This window comes from Somniosus microcephalus, chromosome 7, assembly GCF_052327205.1.
Source record: "Somniosus microcephalus isolate GS21.2 chromosome 7, FLI_Smic_1.0, whole genome shotgun sequence".
Classification (NCBI taxonomy): Eukaryota; Metazoa; Chordata; class Chondrichthyes; order Squaliformes; family Somniosidae; genus Somniosus; species Somniosus microcephalus.
Window position 1 is genome coordinate 207,603,488 of NC_140993.1, and position 27,084 is coordinate 207,630,571.

A 27,084-nucleotide genomic window follows, 5' to 3' on the forward strand; every position below is an offset into this window, starting at 1 on the left:
TTATTACACCGTTTCAACAGTAATGGCACTGTTTTACTTTGAGTATCTGACATTGTACTGTCCCAATAAATGTAAAATTCCCTCAGTGAAGTTAACTCTAGTCTCAGAGGATCACTCCCTACTGTACCCTACTGTCTTCTTCCGAGTGGCAGGCAGTGACTAGTGGGGTACCGCAGGGATCGGTGCTAGGACCCCAGCTATTCACAATATATATAAATGATCTAGACAAGGGAACTAGATGTAATATCTCCAAGTTTGCAGACGACACAAAGCTGGGTGGGCATGTGTGCTGTGAGGAGGATGCAGAGAAACTCCAGTACGATTTGGACAGGTTGGGTGATTGGGCAGATGCATGGCAAATGCAGTATAATGTGGATAAATGTAAGGTTATCCACTTCGGTGGCAAAAACAGGAAGACAAATTATTATCTGAACGGCAATAGATTGGGAAAAGGGGAAGTGCAACGAGACCTGGGTGTCCTTGTGCACCAGTCGCTGAAGGTAAGCATGCAGGTGCAGCAGGCGGTTAAGAAAGCAAATGGTATGTTGGCCTTCATAGCGAGAGGATTCGAGTACAGGAGCAAGGATGTCTTGCTGCAGTTGTACAGGGCCTTGGTGAGACCACACCTTGAGTATTGTGTGCAGTTTTGGTCACCTTATCTGAGGAAGGATGTTCTTGCCATGGCGAGAGTACAGCGAAGATTCACCAGACTGATACCTGGGATGGCAGGAATGACGTATGAGGAGAGATTGGGTCGATTAGGCTTATATTCGCTCGAGTTTAGAAGAATGAGAGAGGATCTCATTGAAACTTACAAAATTCTAACAGGACTAGACAGACTAGATGCAGGAAGGATGTTCCCGATGGCGGGGGAGTCCAGAACCAGGGGTCACAGTCTAAGGATAAGGGGTATGCCATTTAGGACTGAGAGGAGGAGGAATTTCTTCACCCAGAGAGTGGTGAACCTGTGGAATTCTCTGCCACACAGGGCAGTTGAGGCCAATTCATTAAATATATTCAAGAAGGAGTTGGATATATTTCTTGAGGCTAAAGGGATCAAGGGATATGGGGAGAAAGCAGGGACAGGGTACTGAATTTGGATGATCAGCCATGATCTCATTAAATGGCGGAGCGGGCTCGAGGGGCCGAATGGCCTACTCCTGCTCCTATCTTCTACGCTTCTCTAATTTCCCATTGAATGCCATCCCCGACCTCCGCATTACTGTTTGGAGGTCTATATACCACTCCCACTAACGTTTTCTGCCCCTTGGTATTTCTCGGTTCTACCCATACAGATTCCACATCATCAGAGCTAATATCCTTCCTTTCAATTGTGTTAATCCCCTCTTTAACCAGCAATGCTACCCCACCTCCTTTTCCTTTTTGCCTATCTTTCCTGAATATTGAATACCCCTGGATGTTGAGTTCCCAACCTTGGCCACCCTGGAGCCATGTTTCTGTAATCCCAATCAAATCATATTCATTTACCTCTATTTGCGCAGCTAATTCATCCACCTTATTATGAATGCTCCTTGCATTAAGACACAAAGCCTTCAAGCTTTTTTTTTAACACTCTTAGATCTTTTAGAATTATTATTTACTGTGGCCATGTTTGATTTAAACCCTTGATTTCTCTGCCTACCACTTTTGTTTTTCTCCTTCCTCGTTTCCCTTTCCTCTGTCTCCCCGCTCAGGTTCCCAACCCCCTGCCATTTTAGTTTAAACCCTCCCCCAGAGCATTAGCAAACACTTCCCCTAGGACATTGGTCCCGGCACTGCCCAGCTGCAAACCATCCGTTTTGTACTGGTCCCACTTCCCCCAGAACCGGTTCCAATGTCCCAGGAATTTGAATCCCTCCCCCTTGCACCATTCCTCTAGCCACATACGGCCGATCGTGCATGTGACAGATCTTGGAAGAGCTCTCTAATTCATCCCACTCTCCTGTGAGTGTGGAAATCTCCCTGTGTCCTTGGCCAACGTTGCTCTCAGCCAATATTACAAAAAAAATAACTGGTCATATATCTCATTGTTGTTGGTACAGAATGGCGCATACTTTATCTCTAGGTTTGAATGTCTCTCTAGTGTCTGAAGGACTGAAATTGGACACAGTACTCAAGGTGCAGTCTATTCAGAGCACTGTGCGGTTCAAGCATGGCATCCTCCAGCTTGTCTTAATTAATATCGCTTGAAGTAATATTGCTTAAAGTTGCACATATTATCTCTCCTGCGATTTTCTCCCATTATTGCCACTTGTTGCTTAAGTATGTCATGAACCCTCTCTTTTGGTGATGGGAAGAAAGAGAATTTGAAAATCTGGATGAATGAGATAAGATCGTGTTGAAAAAGACAGAAGACGTTCGACAAAGTGCCACATAATAGGCTTGCCAGCAAAGTTGAAGCCCATGGAATAAAAGGGACAGTGGCAGTATGGATACGAAATTGGCTAAGTGACAGGAAACAGAGAGTAGTGGTGAACGGTTGTTTTTCGGACTGGAGGAAGGTATACAGTGGTGTTCCCCAGGGGTCAGTTCTAGGTCCTTTTCGTGATATATATTAATTACTTGAACGTGCGTATACAGGGCACAATGTAAAAATTTGCAGATGACACAAAACTTGGAAGTATAGTGAACAGTGAGGAGGAGAGTGATAGACTTCAGGAAGACATAGACAGGCTGGTGAAATAGGCAGACTCATGGCAGATGAAATTTAACACGGAAAAGTGCGAAGTGATGCATTTTGGTCGAAAGAATGACGAGAGGACATATAAACTAAATGGTACAATCCTAAAGGGGGTGCACGAACAGAGAGACCTAGGGTTATGTGTGCACAAATCGTTGAAGGTGGCAGGGCAGGTTGAGAAAACAGTTAAAAAAGCTTACGGGATCCTGGGCTTCATAATTTTTTGTACTCTATACCTCTATTTATGATGAATTTGTATAAAACACGGGGAAAGGCCCCAACTGGAGTAGTGTGTCCAATTCTGGGCACCACACTTTAGGAAGGATGTGAAGACCTTAGAGAAGGTGCAGAAAAGATTTACGATCATGATTCCAGGGATGAGGAACTTCAGTTATGTTGATAGACTGGAGAAGCTGGGGTTGTTCTCCTTGGAGCAGAGAAGATAGAGGAAATTTGATAGAGGTGTTCAAAATCATGAGGGGTCTGGACAGAGTAGATAGAGAGAAACTGCTCCCATTGGCAGTCCCATTGGAGGACATAGATTTAAGGTGATTGGCAAAAGAACCAAAGGCGACATAAGTGTGCTTAGGATCTGGAATGCACTGCCTGAAAGGGTGGTGGAGGCAGACTCGATCGCTGCTTTTAAAAGGGAGTTGGATAAGTATCTGAAGGAAACAAAATTGCAGGGCTATGGGGAAGGGCAGGGGAGTGAGACTAGCTGAGAGTCAGCACGGGCTCGATGGGCCGAATGGCCGCCTTCGTGCTGTAACCATTCTATGATTCTAAACATTTTATTACAGAATCTTCATATCTAATAGCTGCATGATTTCCATGAGACTATGGTCCTGATTTTCACATATTAAACACCTCCTGATTGAGGTTTCCCCTCACTGCAGCACTATTTCCCAACTTAGCAGTTAGAGGAGGCCAGCTCCCAGACTTCTACCTATGCTACTCTTGACTGATTTGTTAATTTAATGTTACTTCCATTTATATGGTGATTTACAACACTGAAATGTCTCAAAGCACCTCATACAATAACAAATTACTTTTGACTGTAGTGACTGCTATGTAGGGAAATCCAATAGCCATTCTGTACCAACAACAATGAGATATATGACCAGTTATTTTTTTTGTAATATTGGCTGAGAGCAACGTTGGCCAAGGACACAGGGAGATTTCCCTGCTCTTATGTGAATAGCACTGTGGGATCTTTGTCCACCTGAACAGGCAGATGGAACTTTGGTTTAACATCTTGTCCAAAGAATGGCACCACCAATAAAGCAACAGCATCATCAGTGATACATTGGAGTGCCAGCCGACATTTATGTGCTCTGATTCCAGTGTGTGGTTCAAACTCTCAACTTCCTGACCCAGAGACAAGAGTGCTACAAACTGAGGCAACTTGACATTTCAGTGACTCATTATGAACAAACACACAGGAACAATGCAGGAAAGAGTCTCTTACTCTTATTTGTAGTAACACAAAAAGACAGTGCAAACTAAGAGATTTAAAGATATGTGTCTTTCTTTTTCATTGCAGGGAGCAGTCAGTGGCGTACTTCTAGTGACCCCCAACAACATCATGTTTGACCCTCACAAGCATGATCCTTTAATAAAAGAACGTGGCTGCGAGGAATATGGCATCATGTGTCCCATGGAGGAGGTCCTTTCAGCAGCCATGTACAGGGACATTTTGGACAGTAAAATCAAAGAATCTTTGCCTCCGTAAGATCCAATACTTACTATCTGCTAACAGTTATCAATGCAACAATAAGCAGCTCCATTTGCAGTGAGCCAAGATATATTGACGGTCATGGGAAAGATGACTAACTAAAATCCCCTATTCTTTGCCAATAGCACTTCCTAGCCCACTGGAAAAATACTGGAGTGGCTGTTTAGAGCTTCTGCTTATTATTTGCACAGTCGCTGACTGAAATACCAGAAGCTTCTTTTGGAAGCCTAACTTTTGCTCAGAATGTATGATAAGTGATTGATTTTTATAAGACAGTATCTGGATGTCCAGAGTTGTGAATCCGATGGGGCCTGTATTACACATTTATAATGAGCAGTGAGGTACCCAGATTCAAGTTACTGTGAGTTAAACATCATTACAAAATAATAATAATAATGAATTGTATTAAAGATAGTTGTACACTGTAGTTGAAGTCACTTAAACTGATTGATTTATTCCGTTTATGCTGCATCATATTTAGGTTTATTTTATTGACCTGTTCACTCCCTAAGATTTTCATTGTAGAATCAGCTGCCACAGTGGAGTTTATCCAAGCGTGCATTTGGTATATCACTACAGTAACTTGTATGTTTATCTTTTTAAAAACAAAACAAATTTGTAAACTTGCTTGAAAATGCCAGCAGAAAGTGTTCTAATACCATTTGTTAACAAAATGTTAGTTAGGTAAACTCTTCTTAAATTGTGCAATGACATATGTTGGATCTCAATAATAATCATGGGGGATTTCAACTACCCTGATATTAATCGGACAGAAGAGGTAGGTAAAGGGGATAAGGGAATGGAGTTCCTACAATGCGTACAGGACTCCTTTCTAACCCAATATGTAAAAAAGGAGGATTCGGTATTAGATCTAATAATGGGGAATGAACCAGAGCAGATAAGAGAAGTAAAGGTAGGGGAACATCTGGACAATAGTGACCATAATATAATATGTTTAAAAATAATAATTGAGAAGGAAATAAGTATGACGAAGACCAGGGTAATAGATTGGAGAAAAGCTGATTTTTGAGGGGCTGAGAATAGAACTTGGGAAAAAAAAATGGACAACAATATTGGCAAACAATGAACAGCAATGGGAAACATTTAAAACTGCATTCAACAGAGTCCAGGAAAAATATATTCCACTAAAAAACAAGAACAAGCTAAACACTAATGAGACACCATGGATGAATAAAGCCATAAGGGAAAAATTGAGGGTAAGGAAAGAGGCATACATTAAGTACATGGACAGCAGGGGAGAGCATGAAGAGGGAAAATACAAAGAGATTAGGAAAGAAGTCAAAAAAAATTAGGAAAGCAAAGAGGAACCACAAAATTAAATTATCAAGAAACATAAAACAAAACAGTAAAATATTTTACAGGCACATCAATAAAAAAGGAATATAAAAGCAAGATACTGTGGATGCTGAAAATCCAAAATAAAAACAGAAAATGCTGAAAATACTCAGCAGGTCAGGCAGCATCCGCAGAGAGAGAAACAGAGTCAATGTTTCAGGTTGATGACCCTTCGTCTGACATACAAGATTATGACTGGTTTGGATAGGCTAGACGGGGAAAGGCTATTCCCACTAGTTGATGGTACAAGGATAAGGGGACACAGATTTAAGGTTTTGGGCAAGAGATATAGGGGGGACGTGAGGAAAACTTTTTTACGCGGTGAGTGGTGAGGACCTGGAACTCGCTGCCGACGGAAGTGGTGGAAGCGGAGACACTCAATGTTTTCAAGGGGAGACTGGATAGGCACTTGAGGGAAATAAACTTGCAGGGCTACGGGGATAGAGTGGGGGAATGGGGCTGACTGGATTGCTCTACAGAGAGCTGGCACGGACTCGATGGGCCGAATGGCTACCTTCTGTGCCGTTATGACTCTGACATATTTAATAATTCATTAGAAAAAGGTGTAGTGCCAGGGGACTGGCGGATAGCTAACATAAAACTTATATTTAAGAAGGGAGATAGAACATGTCCAAGAAGCTATAGACCAGTCAGCTTAACATCAGTGGTAGGAAAAATAATGGAATCCCTATTAAAGGAGAAAATAGGAGAACATCTAGAAGCCAAAAATAATAATATGATTTCAAAAGGTAAAGTCTTGCTTGACCAATCTCATTGAATTTTTTGAAGAGGTAACAGAGAGAATAGACGAGGGTAATGCAGTAGATGTAATTTATCTAGATTTTCAAAAGGCCTTCGATAAGGTACCACATAATAGACCAATGATTAAGGTCAGAGAATGCGTAGTCAGGGGACAAGTAGCAGAATGGATTGCTGGCTGGCTTCAAGACAGAAAGCAGAGAGTAGGAGTAAAGGGTAGCTATTCACAGTGGTAGAAGGTGGATCGTGATGTTCCACAAGGATTAGTGCTGGGACCACTGTTGTTCACAATTTATATTAACAATTTAGACTTTGCAATCAAAAACACAATTTATAAATTTGAGGATGACACCAAATTGGCAGGGATAGCTAATACTGAGGAGGACTGCAATAAATTACAGGAAGACATTAATAAACTTGCAGAATGGGCATATAATTGGCAAATGAAATTCAACACCGATAAATGTGAGGTATTACATTTTGGTAGGAAGAATAGAGCGGTCATATTACTTGGAGGGTGCGAGTCTTGGTGGGGTAGAGGAGCAAAGGGAGCTCGGAGTACAAATACACAAATCACTAAAAGTAGCGACACAGGTTAACAAGGTCATTAAAAAAAAAAGCAAACCAAGCACTAGGGTTTAGTCCTAGAGGGATAGAATTGAAAAGTAGTGAAGTTATGCTAAATTTGTACCACACCTTGGTTAGCCCACACTTAGAGTACTGCATACAATTCTGGTCGCCATATTAGATATAGAGGTACTGGAGAGGGTGCAGAGATTTACAAGGATGATACCAGAAATGTGAGGGTACACCTATCAGGAAAGGATAAACAGGCTGGATCTCTTTTCTCTTGAAAAAAGAAGGCTGAGGGGTGACCTAATTGAGGTCTTTAAAATTATGAAAGCTTTTGATTGAGTGGATACAGAGGATGTGATTCCACTTGTTGGGAAGAGCATAACTAGAAGGCATCAATATAAGATAGTCACCAAGAAATCAAATAGGGAATTCAGAAGAAACTTCTTTACCCAGAGAGTGGTGAGAATGTGGAACTCGCTACCACAGGGAGTGGTTGAAGCGAATAGTATAGATGTATTTAAGGGGAGGCTGGACAAGCATATGCGGGAGAAGGGAATAGAGGGTTATGCTGATAGATTTTAGATGAGGAAAGATGGGAGGAGGCTCGAGTGGAGCATAAATGCCAGCATGGACTGGTTGAGCCAAATGGCCTGTTTCTGTGCTGTATGTCCGATGTAGTCCAGCACTTTTTAATCTCCCATAACATCATTTACAGGAATGCAAATTGGGTTTGTGGGACTTTGGTATACTTGTCCATCAGTTTAGTTAAACAGGAATGAAATGTTTTAAAAAGCCATGCAATTTTAATAAAAGGAAGAGGGAACCTTCCTCTTGCTGCATAACAGATCACGGCCGAATCTTCTCGCTGTGCTCTACCCAGGCATTCCTTTATGTTCAAGCATAACAAGAGAAATATCTGTCCTGAAATCTTTCTCAAAGTATTTACATTGGGTCATGGGAGAATTGGACTGCTGGTTAAAACAGCTAAGTAAATGAAATCTTTATGTGCTTAAAAAAATCAATTTGAGTCTCTAAAAGACCTTGCAACTTTTACAATGATGATCTCCGAACTGGGAGCGTCCAACTCTCAGGAAAGACGGAACAGGCTGGGGCTCTTTACTCCAGAAAACTAAGAGGTGATTTCAAATTATGAAGGGGTTTGATAGGGCAGACGTAGAGAACATGTTTGTGGGGGAGTCCAAAACTATGGGCCATAAATATAAGATAGTCATTAATTAATCCAATGAAGAATTCAGGAGAAATGTCTTTATCCAGAGTGGTGAGAATGTGGAATTCGCTACCACATAGAGTAGTTGAGGTGAATAGTATAGATGCATTTAAGGGGAAGCTAGATAAACACAGGAGAGTGAAAGGAATACAAGGAAATGGTTTTTGGAAGCAAAGTGGGAGGAGGCTGGTGTGGAGCATAAACACGGCATAGACATGTTGGGCCGAATGGGCTGTAAATTCTATGTAATACTGTGCCATAATAAAGTCATGCTTCTAGCATGTGTTTGTCGCATTACACTAAGGTATCGCACCTCAAAAGCAATATGTGTCTTTAGGGCAAAAAATAGTGATTGGTTCATATAACCACCATCATCAAGTTCATCATATTGATTGGCACAAATCAAAAACTGGTTGCATTCACTCGACAGGTGGGACAAGGTACAAATCAGCAACAAATAATCATAACAAAATCAGCTAATGAAAACACTCAATTGTTTTCAGAGTTATCGTTCACATACCAGGAAGTACCACAAAACTGATCAATCATATAGTTCAACATTTTGTCTTTAGGCAGCAATGATACTTTTCAAGCTCTGACTATATATAGCTGGTTCTGCTTCATCTTATTTCTTTACAGCTCATTTTCCTGTGTTTTGTCCCCACTTTTCCTCACACTTTTTCAAGTCTAGTTCTGCTTTGTGTGTGTTTCTTTAATTGTTTCTGTTTCCCTTTCTCTTCCTCGCCCTATTGTGCTGTGTCGTTTTGCTTCCGAGCCCTTTTTTTAAGACCTGTTGTTCTCTGACTTTTATTCCCTCATGCACTTTTAACCTCTCTTTTTGCACCTTTTCTTTCCTGCAACCTTTCGTACTTTTTTCAACACTCTCACCCCGTCTTTTTTCTTCAACACCATATTTGTTTCTGCAACTACCAGCCCAAAGTGTATCCCACTCCACACAATCTAACTCCTCACTACTCCACTCCCTTACTACCGAATTACTTCCTCCCCCACCCCCCCGACCCTTCCCAAATATTCACTTGCGCTGGACCCACCGAGTACCAATGGATGGCATGGAATGGCATTCGGAAGCACCATTTATAGGGGCATCAGTACTCAGATCATTGGAATCTGTTTGCAGTTCAACTGGGTACATTTGGAACAGGAGGAGGCCATTCAGCCCCTTCTGTCTGTTCTGCCAGTCAGTCAGATCATGGCTGATCTGTGTCCTAACTCCTCCTGCCCACCTTGGCTCCATATCCCTTAATACCCTTGGTAAATCTATCGATCTCAGATTTAAAATTATTAATTGAGCTAGCTTCTACTGCTTTTTGTGGAAGAGAGCTCCACACTTCTACAACCCTTTGCGTGAAGAAGTGTTTCCTAATTTCTCACCTGAATGGCCTGGCTCTGATAAGGTTATGTCCCCTTGTCCTAGACTTCCCCCCACCAGCGGAAAAAGTTCCACTCTATCTACCCTATCAATTCCTTTCAAAATCCTAAAATCCTCAATCAAATCATCTCGTAACCATCTATATTCCAGGAATACAAGCCTAGTTTATGTAATCTCTCCTCATAATCTAACCCTTGAAGCCCTGGTAACATTCTGCTGAATCTGCGCTGCACTTGTTCCAAAGCCAATATATCCTTTCTAAGGTGCGTTGTCCAGAACTGTACACAGCACTCCAGATGTGGTCTAACCAGGGCTTTGTATATCTGTAGCAAAATTTCCTCACCTTTTCTATTCTAGCCCTCTAATTATAAAGGCTAACATTCCATTAGCCATTTGGATTATTTTTTGTACCTGAATGCTGCAATGTATTTGATTGATCTGTGTACATGGACCCCTAAATCTCTCTGGACCTCCATTGTTCCTAGCTTTTCACCATTTAAAAAAATACTTGGATCCAAATGGATGACCTCACACTTGCCTGCATTGAAATCTACAGTTTTGCCCACTCACTTAATCTATCAATGTCTCTCTGTAAATTTATGCTCCCGTCTACACTACTTACTGTGCCACCAATCTTTGTGTCATCGGCAAACTTGGATATATGGCTCTCACTCGCGTTATCTAAGTCATTAATAACAGTGAATAGTTGAGATTTCAGCACAGATCCTTGTGGGACATCACTAGTCACTTCCTTCCAATTCGAGTACATACCCATTATCCCTACTCTGTCTTCTACTGCCTAACCTCCTAACCAGGTCAATAATTTGTCTTCAGTTCCATGAGCTTTAACTTTAGCGTACAGTCTCTTGTGTGCAACCTTATCAAATGCCTTCTGGAAGTTCATATAAACTACATCTATAGACATTCCCCTATCTATTACTTCAGATATTTACTCAAAAAAGTCAATTAGATCCGTTAGACATGACCTACCCTTTACAAATCCATATTGGCACTGTCTCATCAGCTCAAATCAGACAACAGCAGGTGCCTCTCCCATGGAGCCAAAGCCACTGTACTGGGATGACATCTCTGCACCTCCACTGCTCTGCACTAGAACAGAGTGCAGGAATAATGTGACACTCTGGAAGCCTCTGTCAACAGTGTCTCCCAAAGCCACGATGGCAACCATCAGTGATTGCATAGCAGCAGTGTGAGCTGCCATGGAAGCTGTCAACAGAGGCTCCATCATGGTGGGTGCCATTGTGTTAATGGAACTGCCCACTCTGTCCATGTTGGACAGAGTGGCCTCCATGCTACGCGCGAAGCCTTAAGACAAATTGGAGCTGGACTTCTTCAAGCTCCACGACATTGTGCACAACCTCTCCGGCAGGCTGCCTAGTGTACCTGGCATTTCCCGGTGTATGCCCATCAGCGTTCTTTGGTAGGCTGAGTCCTTGAAGTCAGCATCTGAGTCTTCAGAACAACTATTATGCAGCTTTGCCCTCCGCACATGTGGCATTCTATTCCCCTGCCCTAACCCCTGCACACTTGTGCCCAGTGTAGACACATCCTCTAACTTAGCTTCTAACATACATGTAGTGCCAATCTCTGAGCTGGTGCTTGCGTGGGTCAGATCGAGTGAGTGCATCTTCAGGAAGGCTGCCGTCCTGTTCCTCCACTGGAACACTGGCTTCTACATTCTGAGCATCTGAAAAAGAGGGACAAGAATTAGATTTTGGTGTAAAGGGAGCGCACAGAGTGAGAAGTGGGTGGTGAAAGCAGCTGCAGTGTATGGGATGAGATAGAAGTCAGAAGGGACAAAGATGAGGTATTAAGAAACCCTGAGTGATGTCTCTGCCAGGCTTGCCAGTCATCACGACCACCACTCTGCCTCTGTACTCTCTCAGGCGGAAAAAGGTGTGCAGTGTGGAAATAAAGCCTATTTGATGTCCCCCACTGCAAGATTGGTTCGCCCTGAGGCAGCCAGCGCCATGGCCCACTGCACTCGGAAATGAGCCCAACAGAATGGCTGCAACAAATTCTCGCCCTATTCCCATATCCCTTGTTCCCCTAGAGTCCAAAAATCTTATCTATCTCAGCCTTGAATATACTCAAAGACTGAGCATCCATAGCCCTCTAGGGTAGAGAATTCCAAAGATTCACCACCCTCTGAGTGAAGAAACTTCTCCTCATCTCAGTCTTAAATGGCCGACCCCCTATCCTGAGACTAAAACTATGAGTTCAAGTCTCTCCATCCAGGGGAAACGGCCTCTGAGCATTTATCCTGTCAATCCCCCTCGGAATCTTATGTTTCAATGAGATCACTTCTCATTCTTCTAAACTCCAGAGAGTATAGGCCCAATCTACACAATCTCTCATCATAGGAAACATAGAAACATAGAAGATAGGAGCAGGAGTAGGCCATTTGGCCCCTCAAGCCTGCTCCGCCATTCAGTGAGATCATGGCTGATCTTCCAAATTCAGTACCCCGTTCCTGCCTTCTCTCCATATCCCTTGATTCCTTTAGCCTTAAGAAATATATCCAACTCCTTCTTGATATTTAATGAATTGGCTTCTACTGCCTTCTGTGGTAGAGAATTCCACAGGTCCACCACTCTCTGGGTGAAGAAATTCCTCCTCATCTCTGTCCTAAATGGCTTACCCCTTATCCTTAGACTGTGACCCCTGGCTCTGGACTCCCCGACCATCAGGAACATCCTTCCTGCATCTAGTCTGTCTAGTCCTGTTAGAATTTTATAAGTTTCAATGAGATCCCCTCTCATTCTTCTAAACTCCAGCGAGTATAAGCCCAATCGACCCAATCCCTCTTCATACGTCATTCCTGCCATCCCAGGTATCAGCCTGGTGAATCTTCGCTGCACTCCCTCCATGGCAAGAACATCCTCAGATAAGGTGACCAAAACTGCACACAATACTCAAGATGTGGTCTCACCAAGGCCCTGTACAACTGCAGCAAGACATCCTTGTTCCTGTACTCAAACCCTCTTGCTATGAAGGCCAACATACCATTTGCCTTCTTAACCGCCTGCTGCACCTGCATGCTTACCTTCAGCGACTGGTGCACAAGGACACCCAGGTCTCGTTGCACTTCCCCTTCTCCCAATTTATTGCCATTCAGATAATAATCTGCGAATGCTGCAGTATGTATCCAATCGCAGCTCCAGTGCCGCAATGCGGTCTGCCAGTAGCTGCAGCTGGATACACTTCCTGCACACATGGTCGTCAGGGACACAGGAAGTGTCGCTGATTTCCCACATAGTGCAGGAGGAGCATACCATGGGGCCGAGCTGTCCTGCCATGACTTACCCTTTAGTTAATTTAAATTAAATCAAATCAATACCACCAATTACACTACAGTTAAATGATATACTTAAGGGCCTGGTTTACTAACAGTCCCTGCTATACCACGGAGAGCTTAGAAACTATAAACCACAGAGTTTAAGTTTGGAAAAAGAGAGAAATACTCACCAACCAATCACTTACCTGCTTTCTGGTGACGTCACACTTCGATTACTTTTTACTTCTCTCTCACGCTCCGAGATTGGTAAACCTACCTGCCTCTGCCGCATTTTTATATCATCGCTCCTCGGCCGCCGCTCCAACCAGGTCCGCCGCCGCTGTGGGGCCTACCTGCCTCTGCCGCCTTTTTATATCACTGCTCCTCCGCTGCTGCTCCAACCAGGTCCGCCGCCACTGTGGCAAGTAGGACAGCCCTCTCATCCCAGGAATCAATCTAGAAGACCTTTGTTGCACCGCCTCTATGGCAAGCATATCCTTCCTTAGGTAAGGAAACCAAAACTGTACACAATACTCCAGGTGCGGTCTCTCCTAAGCACTATATAATGGCAGCAAAACTTCCTTACTCTTATACTCCAACCTCCTTGCAATAAAGGCTGATACCATTTGCTTCCCTAATTGCTTATTGTACCTGCATGTTAACTTTCAGTGATTTGTGTACAAGGACACCCAAATCCCTCTGCATACCAACATTTAATAGTCCAAGAACTATGCAGTTGTACCATGAATGCAGTCTGTGAAACCCATAAAATGTGTTCAGAATACAATCACAGAAATAGACCTAATTAAAGCCACACTTGCACTTGACCTTTTACTTTTTTCTTTCCACCAGAGACCTAGAATATTCAGCATCAGTCAAAGATGTATACCAGTTAAACCAAAGAGCGAGAAGTAATACTGATGAGGTTGACCCCAAACTACGAGATACAGGGAATGACAGCACAAGCACAGCACCCCGAAGCACAGAGGAATCCTTGTCTGAAGATGTATTCACCGAGTCAGAACTCTCCCCTATCCGGGAGGAGCTGGTCTCCTCTGATGAGCTTAGACAAGATAAATCATCAGGAGCCTCATTGGAGTCTGTGCAAACCATAAACCAGTCTGCTGCGGAGGGCTGCCCCCAACCTTCATCTGTCGAGTCATTGGAGGCTACTGTGACTGAACAAATGAATGCTGAAAAACTATTGACTCATGATGGTGATGTTCCAGGTCCTGAACTGGTTGAAGAGAAGGGAAATGGGAACAAAACTATGGAAAAATCTCGAAATGAACACGGCACTGATGATGATAGTAGTGCAGCACATCATGGTGCGGATGAGCCGCATTCCACTCTTCGTCAGAGCTTGGCCAGTGAGCACAAACATGCTGAAGCTGAGGAGTTGAATGTAGAGTGTAGAGCAAGTCAAACTGCACCTGCTTCAGATTCCACAGGCATGTGCGAGAGAGCGAACACTGATCAGACCAGGAAATCTGGGGAAGAGCATGTTCCGGATTCTGAGACTGAGGTGGAGGAGCTCCGAAAGCTGTGGAAGAGTCACACTATGCAACAGACTAAAGAGCAGAGGGAAACAATGCAACAGGTCACCAACAAAGAAGTCAAACAGAAAACTAGGAAAGCTGCAGAAGGATCTGTAGAAGGTATATTAACCTAATTGAATTACTGTACTTGGGCTGGGATAATGAAGCAGATTGTGGTAGGAGTATGAAGAGTATTTTTTAAAATTCACATTCTGAGTGTGTTCATTGGGGGCACATATTATGAACTCGGGAGTGCAGTCCTGGCGTACGCATTTGATATAATGTGGGTCTTATTTTCAGAATAAAAAGAACCAGAGTCTATTTCTTTCCTCCCCTCTGGTTGCCATCTGAATTATATTTTCTGTCCATTTAAAAAAAAAAAAATGGATGTAAAATTGTGAGGGGCACATGCCCTAATTCCCGATTAATGTCATTTCTAACATGGGATGTTTGAGTTCTCAGCTGTGCCACTCTTTCTCTCCCTCCAACCCATCCAGAGGGAATGAGAGGGTTCACGCAGCTCCACAGTAGCCAGTTACAGAGTGGTATTGATGGGCGCTGCTGCCATCAGGAAAGTGATTTGTGCCACAGGAAGACTGTAGAAAGAGGGAATTTGGATAAAATACAGAATAACTAAAATAAATTTAAAAATAATGCTGCATTTGGATTATACAGATCCTCCACATTCCAATGCTTTCTACACAAGCACAATTTTGAAAGATTACTCTGCTTACAGCTCTTCTGACAGATGCTGCAGTTCCCAACAGAGAAGTAAGAAAAAGCCCCTTTGAAAGTAGTCCCACTCCTGGCTTGCTCCATTAGCTTCACAGTGGTGGTGTTTTATTTATTATAATAAACAAAAGATTTGACTCTGTTGTTTGTGAACTTTGCTGCGTGCAATTGGCTGCTGGATTTGCCTAATATAAGCGTGACTGCACTGTAGCTAAGTAATTCATTGGTTGTAAGGATTTTGGGATGTCCTATGCAAGGCACTATATAATGCAAGCTCTTTCTTTCTTGGCCTTTACTTTCATTTCCCAATTTTAGTGAAATGTGAATAGAATTTTGATTGAAATCCAGGCTTCCAAAATCTTCTTTAAAATAACTACTGCAACACCATTGGTTATCTGATATTTTGCCCTCGGCAGTACTTAGCTGTTATTTTTCGGCACTCATTGTGGGTGGATACGAGCCTAATACTTAACATTGCGACCTTGCTACAATTAAACATTACATTAGTTCATTTCCTTATTAGCGAGAAAGAACAAACCAACTGCCCAACTAATACAAAACCAGAGTATATCCATCGCTACAGAAGCTTACAGTCACAATATAACCCGCAAACAAACCAGGTCTCCACGGGGTTTAACACAGCACTTGACAACCCAAGTTGGATTCAGAAATCTCTCTGCATCATGGTCACAGGCTTTCTAATGTTAATGCATCTTCAGTGCTAAGAAATTGGACCTAGTTATTTTGCAGGGGCAATGAGGGCCAATTTCGGGCACCAGTGTCCTGCGTCCCAATGATGCCTGGAAGGCATCCATCCTGATATTGGGTCAGGCCATTTTTCAGGCATCTCTTGCAGCCGTCTAAAACAGGCACTTCAAGTGCATATCCAAGTACAGGAAACTCTCGTTTAAACGGCACCTAAATATCCGGAATTCTCTATTAACCGGCAAAATTCATACTCCGAAAACACCTCAATAACCGGAAATGTTGCCGAGTCCGAGTCTCCCACGGTGGCCGAGTTAGTCAGTGGAGGTAGTTCTCCAAACTGCCACTACTCGGCTTCTTGGCACTGTCAGAAGTCCGAACACTTCAATAACAGGAGTCTGACTCGTTGTTTGTTAAAAATAGCCTCGGTAGATAACCCCCTCCGTCATCTGGAATTTTTAATCAACCGGCACCATCCCGGTCCCATCGGTGCCGGATACCAGAGATTTTCCCTGTACTTTTTAAATGTGATGAGGGTCTCTGCCTCTACCACTCTTTCAGGCAGTGAGTTCCAGACCCCCACCACCCTCTGAGTGAAAAAATTCTCCTCAAATCCACTCTAAACCTCCTACCCATTACTTTAAATCTATGCCCCCTGGTTATCAACCCCTCCGCTAAGGGAAATAGGTCCTCCCTATCCACTCTATCTAGGCCCCTCAATTAGGTCTCCCCTCAGCCTCCTCTGTTCCAAAGAAAACAACCCCAGCTTATCCAATCTTTCTTCATAGCTAAAATTCCCCAGCCCAGGCAACACCCTCGTAAAATGATAGCAAAATACTGCAGATGTTGGAAATCCGAAATAACAACAGAAAATGCTGGAAAAACTCAGCAGGTCAGGCAACATCCGTGGAGAGAAATTTGAGTTGACGTTTCGGGTTGGACCCTTCTTCAAAACTGGAAAGAAAAGAGACTAGATCGGAGGCAGGGCTGCGATCGGACAAAAGAATAAAAGAAACAAAAGAAGTAAAAGAGATTAGAAGCTAGACGAGATGGTGATAGGCTGGGATTAGGTGTAAAGTGTACTGGCAGGGCAAAAGATAGCTGCCAGGTGTGAGAGAGAGACAAAAGGAAAGGGGGGGGGGAAAAGGAGTGGAACAATTACAAGAGAAAATGAAATGGGGGCCGAGCTTATGATCTGAAATTGTTGAACTCGATATTGAGTCCGGAAGGCTGCAGACTGCCTAATCGGAAGATGAGGTGCTGTTCCTCGAGTTTACGTTGAGCTTCCGTGGAACAATACAAGAGGCCAAGGACGGTGAGGTCCGAGTGGGAATGGAGCGGTGAATTAAAATGACAGGCGACCGGAAGCTCGGGGTCACCCTTACGGACTGAACGGAGGTGTTCCGCAAAGCGGTCACCCAATCTGCGTTTGGTCTCCCCAATGTAGAGGAGACCGCATCGTGAGCAGCGAATACAGTATACTAGATTGCGAGAAGTACAAGTAAATCGCTGTTTCACCTGGAAGGGGTGTTTGGGGCCCTGGACAGTAAATCTCCTCTGCACCCTCTCTAGTGCAATCTTCTAGCTGCGGCCTAACTAGTGTTTTATACAGTTCAAGCATAACCTCCCTGCTCTTGTCTTTATTAGCCGAGGCATAGAATATAAGTATCCCGCATGCCTTCTTAACCACCTTATCTACCTGTCCTGCTACCTTCAGGGATCTGTGGACATGCACTCCAAGGTCCCTTTGTTCCTCTACACTACTCAGTGTCCTACCATTTAATGTGTATTCTCTTGCCTTGTTAGCCCTCCCCAAATGCATTACCTCACACTTCTCCAGATTGAATTCCATTTGCTACTGTTCTGCCCACCAGACCAGTTCATTGATATTTTCCTGTAGTCTGCAGCTTTCTTCTTCATTATGAACCACACGGCCAATTTTTGTATCATCAGCAAACTTCTTAATCATACCCCCTACATTCAAGTCCAAATCATTGATGTATACCACAAAAAACAAATGACCCAGTACTGAGCCCTGCGGAACCCCACTGGAAACAGCCTTCCAGTCACAAAAACCCCCTTCGACCCTTGATGTCCATCAAGAACAACTACTTATTAACTAACTGCTCTTAGTATTTAGCTGCTGACTCACACCATGATGAAAGAAAGAAAGAAAGAAAGAAAGAACTTTTATTTATATATCGTTCGCATCCTCAGGACATCCCAAAGTGTTTCACAGTCAATGTATTACTTTTAATGTAGGCAAACACAAAGGCAGTTTTGTGCACCAGTTAATCTTTATTTTTGATGGTGTTGGTTGTGGGATAAACGTTGGCCAAAGCTCCCCGACTTGTTTGCAAATAATGACGTGGCATATTTTACATCCCGAGGTGTGGCACTGAAGCACCAGCATGTGCTGGAATCCTGGAGTGGGGCTTGAACCTATAAACTTTGACTCCGAGGCACTACCACTGTGCCAGGCTGAAACTTAAGGTTCAGCAGTGGTACTTGTTGGTACACCTTGCAAAGTAATCCAGTCTTCACATTACGGTTATGGCTATCATTTTTGGCAATTTCACAATCAGTTTTGTAACTCACGCACAAACTATTTCTTGCACAAATAAGATTTCTAGATCAAAAGGGTAATTTATCTTTTGAAGATCCGACAAATTTAGGATTAAAGGTAGGTCCTGTATTTTACTATCTGGGGACACCAACTTTCAGTCGCACTAATTTCTCTCTTTTGCATATCTCCCCCTTTGTCTCTCACATACACGCTCACATTTACACTCGCACACTTCTGTGTGCAGCAGTGCACAGTTTTAAAGCAATGAAACCAATGTCGAGACAGATACCATGCTTCCAGTAGTGATATCTGTTCACTGGGACATTTTTGAATGAACTTCCCAAACGTCCTTTGCTGAAGCTCCTGACAGAAGGGGCTTTTGCTTTTTTGGTAGATTTGACCGAAATCAGAATTAAAACCATTGTAAACCAGAGTTAATTTTAACTCACATATCTGCTAAAGCCATTGACTCATGTTAGGTTAAGACAGCATAAGATAGCATGTCTGAGCTCACTTTTCAACCGTGAAAGACATCGCTACCAAGCCCAATCCAGTTCCCACTGTAGCCATTCCGCTCCCAATTGTTTGTTGCCACAGTTGAGAATGTTTTACTCTGCATAGATCAGGGACCAAGCTTACAAAGTCAGCTTTTTAACATCAAGTGTACACAAGTCACCATAACCTTTCTAAAGCATAGTATGAAATGTTCTTGTATTTGTTATTGCATTTATATCAATATATACATCATTGGAATCATGGAAGCTTATGGCACAGAAGGAGGCTATCCAATTAGTCCCACTCCCTGCTTCTCCATTACCCTACAATTTTGTCACCATCAAATATTTATTCAGTTCCCTTTTGAAAGTTACTGTTGATTTTGAAAATCTCTGTTCCTGCACCCCGTTTAACATATTGCCTCTCGTTATTCCTACCAAAATGCAGCACTTCATGTTTGCTGAACATCTCAAAACAAAAATTTGAGCTTAAAAACAAAAGCGATTAATTTTGTGTTTTTAATATTGAATCTCAGGTAGTGTCATAGCAAAAGAGAAAAGGCGACATCGATCTCACAAGTTCCTGTGTTTGAGAGTTGGGAAGCCCATGAGGAAGACATTCGTGTCTATAGCAAGCGCATCCATGCAGCAGTATGCCCAGAGGGACAGGAAGCACGAGTACTGGTTTGCAGTGCCACAGGAAAGGTAAGTTGACCTTTCACCTTGGAAGTCCTGAGTCCCGCTATAGCTTTTCTGAGACTGAAGAAAAGAACATAAGAAATCGGAGCAGGAGTAGGCCAATCGGCCCCTCGAGCCTGCTCCGCCATTCAATAAGATCATGGCTGATCTGATCCTAACCGCCAATCCACTATCACAGAACCATCTCCTGAATCTAACAGAATTAGACACACGAAATAGGAGCAGGATCAGGCTACACGGCCCCTGGGCCCGCTCCGCTACCCACAGGGCCATGACCGATCCGAACCTAGACTCATGTCCACATTCCTGCCCGCTCCCCGTAACCCTTAATTCTCTTTACTTCTAGGAAACTGTCTATTTCTGTTTTAAATTTATGTAATGATGTAGCTTCTACAGCTTTTTGGGGCAGCATATTCCATGGACCTACCACCTTCTGAGTGAAGTAGTTCCTCCTCATCTCAGTTTTGAAAGAGCAGCCCCTTATTCTAAGACTATGCCCCCTAGTTCTAGTTTCACCCATCATCGGGAACATCTTCCCCGCATCCACCTGATCCAACCCCTTCACAATCTTATATATTTCAATAAGATCGCCTCTCATTCTTCTGAACTCCAATGAGTAGAGTCCCAATCTACTCAACCTCTCCTCATATGTCCATCCCCTCATCCCCAGGATTAACCGAGTGAACCTTCTTTGTACTGACTCGAGAGCAAGTATGTCCTTTCTTAAGTATGGACACCAAAACTGTACGCAGTATTCCAGGTGCAGTCTCACCAATACCTTGTACAACTGAAGCAATACCTCCCTATTTTTATATTCTATCCCCCTAGCAATGAAAGCCAACATTCCATTGGCCTTCCTAATCACTTGCTGCACCTGCATACTAACCTTTTGGGTTTCGTGCACCAGGACCCCCAGATCCCTTTGTACTTCAGTACTTTCCAGTTTCTTGCCATTAAGATAATAACTTGCTCTATGATTTTTCCTGCCAAAGTGCATAACCTCACACTTTCCAGTATTGTATTCCATCTGCCAAATCTCTGCCCACTTACTTAGCCTGTCGATGTCCCCTTGCAGGTTTTTTATGTCCTCCTCACTCACTACTTTCCCTCCTATCTTAGTATCATCTGCAAACTTTGATATGTTACACTCGGTCCCCTCCTCCAAATCGTTAATATAGATTGTAAAGAGTTGGGGACCCAGCACTGACCCCTGCGGAACACCACTAGTTACTGATTGCCAGTCTGAGAATGAACCATTTATCCCAACTCTCTGCCTTCTGTTAGATAGCCAATCCTCTATCCATGCCAGAATATTACCCCCAATCCCGTGATTTTTTATCTTAAGCAATAATCTTTTGTGTGGCACCTTGTCAAATGCCTTTTGGAAGTCTAAATACACTACGTCCACTGGTTGCCCTTTATCCACCCTATACGTTACTTCCTCAAAGAACCCCAGCAAATTTGTCAAACATGACTTCCCCTTCATAAAACCATGCTGACTTTGTCCGATTAAATTATGATTATCCAAATGTCCTGTTACTGTCTCCTTAATAATGGACTCCAAAATTTTGCCTACCACAGATGTTTTCCAGCCTTCCGTCTACTGCCCTTTTTAAATAAGGGTGTTACATTAGCAGTTTTCCAGTCTGCCGGGACCTTTGCCGAGTCCAGGGAGTTTTGGAAAATTATTACCAATGCATCCACAATCCCTACCGCCACTTCCCTCAAGACCCTAGGATGTAAGCCATCAGGTCCAGGTGATTTATCCGCCTTGAGTCCCATTATTTTACCGAGTACCACTTCCTTAGTGATTTTGATCGTGTTTAGCTCCTCCCCCCCTTTAGCCCCCTGTTTGTCCAGTGTTGGGATATTCTTAGTGTCTTCTACTGTAAAGACTGATGTAAAATATTCATTCAGTGTTTTTGCCATCTCCATATTTCCCACCATTAATTTCCCGGTCTCATCCTCTAAGGGACCAACATTTACTTTAGCCACCCTTTTTCTTTTTATATAACTATAAAAACTCTTACTATCTGTTTTTATATTTTTTGCTCATTTACTTTCATAATCTATCTTCCCTTTCTTAATCAATCTTTTTGTTATTTTTTGCTGTCTTTTAAAGTTTTCCCAATCCTCTATCCTCCCACTAGATTTGGCTACCTTATATGCCCTTGTTTTTAGTCGAATACTATCCTTAATTTCTTTACTTAGCCACGGATGGCTGTCTTTTCTTTTACACCCTTTTCAGTGGAATATTTTTTTTTTGGAAGTTGTAAAATAACTCCTTAAATGTACACCACTGATCATGTATCGTCTTACCCTTTAATCTATTTTCCCAATCCACTCTACTCAATTCCGCTCTCATACCTTCATAGTCTCCTTTATTCAAGCTTAGCACGCTTGTTTGAGATCCAACCTTCTCACCCTCTAATTGAATATGGAATTCAACCATGTTATGGTCACTCATTCCAAGGGGATCCTTTACTAGGACATTTTTAATTAATCCTGTCTCGTTACACAGGACCAGATCTAAGGTTGCTTACCCCCTGGTCGGTTCAGTTAAATACTGCTCAAGAAACCCATCCCTAATACACTCAATGAACTCATCCTCAAGGCAGCCCTGCCCAATTTGATTTGTCCAATTAATATGATAGTTAAAATCCCCCATAATTATAGATGTTCCCTTATTACAAGCCTCAACTATTTCCTGATTGATACTCCGTCCAACAGAGTTGCCACTGTTCGGAGGCCTATAGACTACGCCCACTAGTGTTTTTTTCCCCTTATTATTCCTTACCTCCACCCAAACTGTTTCATTATCCTGATCTTTTGACCCAATATCATTTCTCTGTATTACAGTGATTCCTTCCTTTATTAACATAGCCACCCCACCTCCCCTTCCTTCCTGCCTGTCCTTCCTGATCGTTAAATAACCTGGTATGTTTAATTCCCAGGCATTGTCACCCTGCAGCCATGTTTCTGTAATGGCCACAAGATCATACCCATATGTAGTTATTTGTGCCATTAACTCGTCTATTTTGTTACGAATGCTACGTGCATTCAGATAGAGAACTTTCAAATATGTTTTGTGACACTTAGTTCCTGCTTTTGCCCTTTTTATTACTTTACCTTTTACCCCATACCTTCTGCCCCTTCCTGACACGCTCTGGTTTTTAATTTCCCCACTGCTACCTAAGTCTATGACCTTCTTTGTTGTCATTTTTATTATTTGCTCTCTAGGAACCTCCCCCCCACTAGTTAGTTTAAAGCCCTCTCTACATAGTGGAAACCCTCAGGACTGGCTCCTTATGTTAAACCATGACAAATAAGTTAACAGTCCATTTGTCTAGCTTTATGTGTTTTTATTAAATGGGTGAAGTTTGTGCAGGTTTTGATGAAGCAGAATGGATTCTTTTTTTCTACTTTTCTCACCCAATCTCCATACACCAGGCCAAGTGTAGTTCAGGCTGGCTGGAGAATGAGGTGCCCTCTACCCTCTCCCAGCAATGTTAGAAGAGTATATACTGCATCAATGGGAATTTTCAGTTTCTACACCATCCAAACTAAATTACCAAGTTATGAGTAGCTTTATTACATGAGCTGTGCCCTGTGGGAAGTCGATTGAAAGTGGTTAAAATCAATACTGCAGTTGTTAAGGTGCTGTACTTCCAACCTCGAGATCCCGAGTTCAAATCCCACCATGGTAAATTGTGAAAATGAATTCAGTTGATCTGGTAATTTGATGGCTGGTACCAGAAACATAACCATGAGAGCTGCCAGATTTTCATCAATTCCCAACTTGTTTAGTTTACTTCAGGGAAGGAAACCTGCCATCCATGCCGAGTCCGTTCAACATTTAACTCTATTCGGAAACTACAGGGCTATTTTCTTTTATAATGCACATCGGGGGCGGGGGTGAAGCAAATGAACCACCCACCCAATAGCCAGATGTCAGAACCATGTTCAAGGGAGACTGAAAGTCCGTGGCACCAACCCAGAAGTCAAAACTTAAAGGGAGGGCACCGAAGGATTGCCAGCAAGCCAGAAGATATTTGTGGGGCCAAGATGAGCTTCTCCTGGCCACATACAATTAATGTTGAAAACTTACTTGCAATCTTTCCATAGTGACCACTTCGTTGTTTAGGCCACTTTTCGTCCAGTACTAGCGGGCAGAGCGTGCACAGCACATGTCCAGTGGTACCAAAAATTGCATTGGGGTCCTACAACTGGTGTATGACTCCAATTTAATTATTGTAATATGGCACCTGCCTTTTTCAGGCAAGAGCACTAGCTGCTGATTTCAAGTCCCACTGAAATTAAGTTTGGTGGTGGTATTTATTTTAAAAAATTGGTTTGCCTATCACTCCGATTTTCATATGCTATTCAGCCTCTCGAGCCTGCTACACCATTCAGTTAGATCATGACAGCTCTGTATCTTAACTCCATCTACCCGCCTTGGTTCCATATCCCTTTAAACCCTTGCCTAACAAAACCTCCCAATCTGAGGCCAGTTATACAGCCTTACTGTTATCCCAGCAACGATCAGATAACCTAGCACAGACCAGTGGATGAAAGCCTGGGACTTTCCTGGTCTGTAAGGCTCAGCCACTTGTTGGATAAACTCACTGAGGCATTGGGAGAGCCATTCTAGCCACTTACAGTTAAACATAATGGCCCAGAAATTCAGTTGCTTGCGCCAGCCGGTAGCGCCTTAGGAGGAAGAGATGTTGGGCGCTAGGCGGCTAGCGGCCGGGCGCAGCGCGATCTGCGCCTCTCCCCAACTTCACTAGAGATTTAGCGTCGGCGCAAAGTCTTTGCGCGCGCTCAGCTGCGCGCGCAGATCCTGACGTCATTTCATCGTGCAACGCCCTTTGTGCACCCCAAACCGGAACTTCAGTGGCGCCGCCCTTCTTTGCGCCTGGCGCCCCCAGCGACTGGTAGAGGGGAACGGTTCCCAGTCGCTGCGGGGTGCGGGGGGCGCTATTTAAAGGGGACTCCTCCTGCATAATAAGTGACAGCCATTTTGTGCCAATCCTTCTGTGTGAGAGACAAAGGCAGAGAGCTTTCTGGTTTGACTCAGCGCTCGCACAGGTACTTCTGGCTTCAGGCCAGAGCTTTGCACTTGGATTTCACTTTCAGTGCCATAGCCTTGAGTCGCCACATATATTGTAATGGGGGCTACAATGGGTGGAAACGTTGGCTTTCTGCATTGCATTCAAAGGGATCAGAGACGCCGTGAGAGAGTGCCAGTCATGGCCAGACGGAGAAGGGCCAACAGGTGTCGGCACAGGAGGCCTTACCCACCCAGGGTATACCGCCAGCAGTTCACATGTCTGAGGAGCAGTGTGTTCGGAGGCTGTGATTCAGAAGGGAGGTGGTCACTGAGATCTGCCACCTGCTTTGCAGAGATCTGCAGCCACAGCTGAGGAGCAGGACGTCTCTGTCGGTGGCAGTGAAGGTGACGGTGGCTCTCAACTTCTATGCCACCGGCTCCTTCCAATCCGCTACTGGGGACATTGCCAACATCTCCCAGTTCGCGGTACATTGCTGCATCCGACAGGTGAACAATGCCCTTTTCAGAAGGAGACATCAGTACATCTCCTTCCCCATGACCCTGGTCAAGCAGCAAGAGCGTACAATGGGATTTGGAAGAATAGCGGGCTTCCCCATGGTCCAGGGCGTAGAACTGATGAACCAGCATTGGTCAGGCCTTGCTTCAGGGCTGCAGTGCGCAGGGCATGGCAGCCAGACAAGTCCACCCTCCCCCTTTAAGAGCTGACCGGCGCCAGAGTGTCTGCCGTCAATCAGCAACTCGCCGCACCTGCGCTGCGCCCGCCCTTGGGGGTATCGCCCTGGACCGCCGGCTTAGCGCCTAATGATAGTCGTGCATCGCCTGTTTTAGCACAGCAGCAACCTCTTGGGGCGATGCGACTGAATATCGGCGAAGGTGGCGCGAACTTTAGCGGCCGCCCGACTGTAGCGCCCCGAATGTGGCTATACTGAATTTCTAGGCCAATGTTCTTCATTTCCAAGAATTTTACAAATTAAAAAAAAAAAAAATTAGGGAAGAGAATTGAGTGATTTCAGTGCTGTCGCCTTGCTTCTAGGACCTCGGTTCATATCTATCCTTAATTAACTTGGCCTCTTCATATATATTCACTTTGTGAAATGAAATTGCAGTCTTTCAGGGCTCTGTCTAAAGCACAAAACTGCCTTGGCACTAAATGGAAAATCTTATTTAGAGACCTTAGGGATAGCTGATCTGTGAAGTGATGTTGAGATTAAGGCTCCTTTCATTAGAACAGAGCAAGTTAAAGGAGTTCTGATTCTGGTCTTCAAAATTATGTGGCAATTTGAAAGGTAAATAGAGAAAATGGACGAAGAATAGCCAAAAAAGGAGATATTAGGATGAGTGAGCAAACAGTTAGTTGAAGAGGTGGAGGACTTCCGAGAGAATTCCTGAGTGTGGGTTCGGTAGCTGAAGGCATGGCTGCCATGCCAGATTGAAGGGATAGGTGGATGCCCAAGAGGCTGGGCTAAAAGGAACAGAGAGTGAGAGTTTGGGAGCAGGGTTTGTAGGGCTAGAGGAGGCAACGGAGATGGGGAGGGATAAGGCTATAGAGAGATTTAAAAACAAGGATGAAAATATTGAAGCATTAGGGGACCTGAAGCCAATGTAGGTCATCAAGGACAGGGGTGATGAGTGAATGGGATTTGGAGCAGGATAGGATATGGGCAGCAGAGTTTTGGATGAGCTGAAGTTTACGGAAAGTGGAGGATAGGAGGCCGGCTAGGGAAGCACTGGAGTCTGGAGATGACAAAGGAGTGTTTCAGCAGCAGAAGGGTTAGGCAGAGGCCGGTGCAGAGTTGGGCGATCTTATGGAGGTGGAAGTAGGTGATCTTTGTGGTGAAGAGGATATGGAGTTGGAAGCGCAGCTCAGGGTCAGCTAGGTTGTGAACAGTCTGGTTCAGCGCGAGACTTGCTGCGGAGGGGGATTAAATCAGTGGCAAGGGTATAGAGTAATGCGGTAGCCAAAGATAACGAAGCAGACTCAGCAATGTTTAGGTGGAGGAAGATCTGAGACCGCCTATCGGACAATAGCAGTCTTAACGACATCGAGGCAGTGGAGGGGTCGAGAAAGGTGGTGGAGAGGGAGCCTGTTGTCATCAGCATACATGTGGAAGATGATCCCTGACTGGGGATGATGTTGCTAAGGGCATCACGTAGATGAAAAAGAGAAGTGGGCAAGGATGGATCCTTAGAGGCCTCCTGAGGTGCTGGTGGAGGATGGGAAGAGAATCCATTGCTGGAGATCCTTTGGCTACAG

General features: G+C 43.8%; 2 protein-coding genes across 5 annotated transcripts in view; both read left to right on the forward strand.

The window, feature by feature from the left end:
- The window catches only part of LOC147115098 (ras-related protein Ral-A), a 520,495-nt gene that overhangs the window by 267,957 nt on the left and 225,454 nt on the right, over positions 1 to 27,084 (forward strand). The window lies entirely within an intron of this gene.
- Positions 3,904 to 27,084, forward strand: part of LOC147115100 (oxidation resistance protein 1-like) — a 50,723-nt gene continuing 27,542 nt past the window's right edge. The window contains exons 1-3 of the mRNA XM_085993378.1: positions 3,904 to 4,408; positions 13,875 to 14,680; positions 19,594 to 19,762. Coding sequence (XP_085849504.1) covers positions 4,200 to 4,408; positions 13,875 to 14,680; positions 19,594 to 19,762 — 1,184 coding nt within the window. The 5' untranslated portion in view covers positions 3,904 to 4,199. The remainder of the gene's footprint in view (positions 4,409 to 13,874; positions 14,681 to 19,593; positions 19,763 to 27,084) is intronic.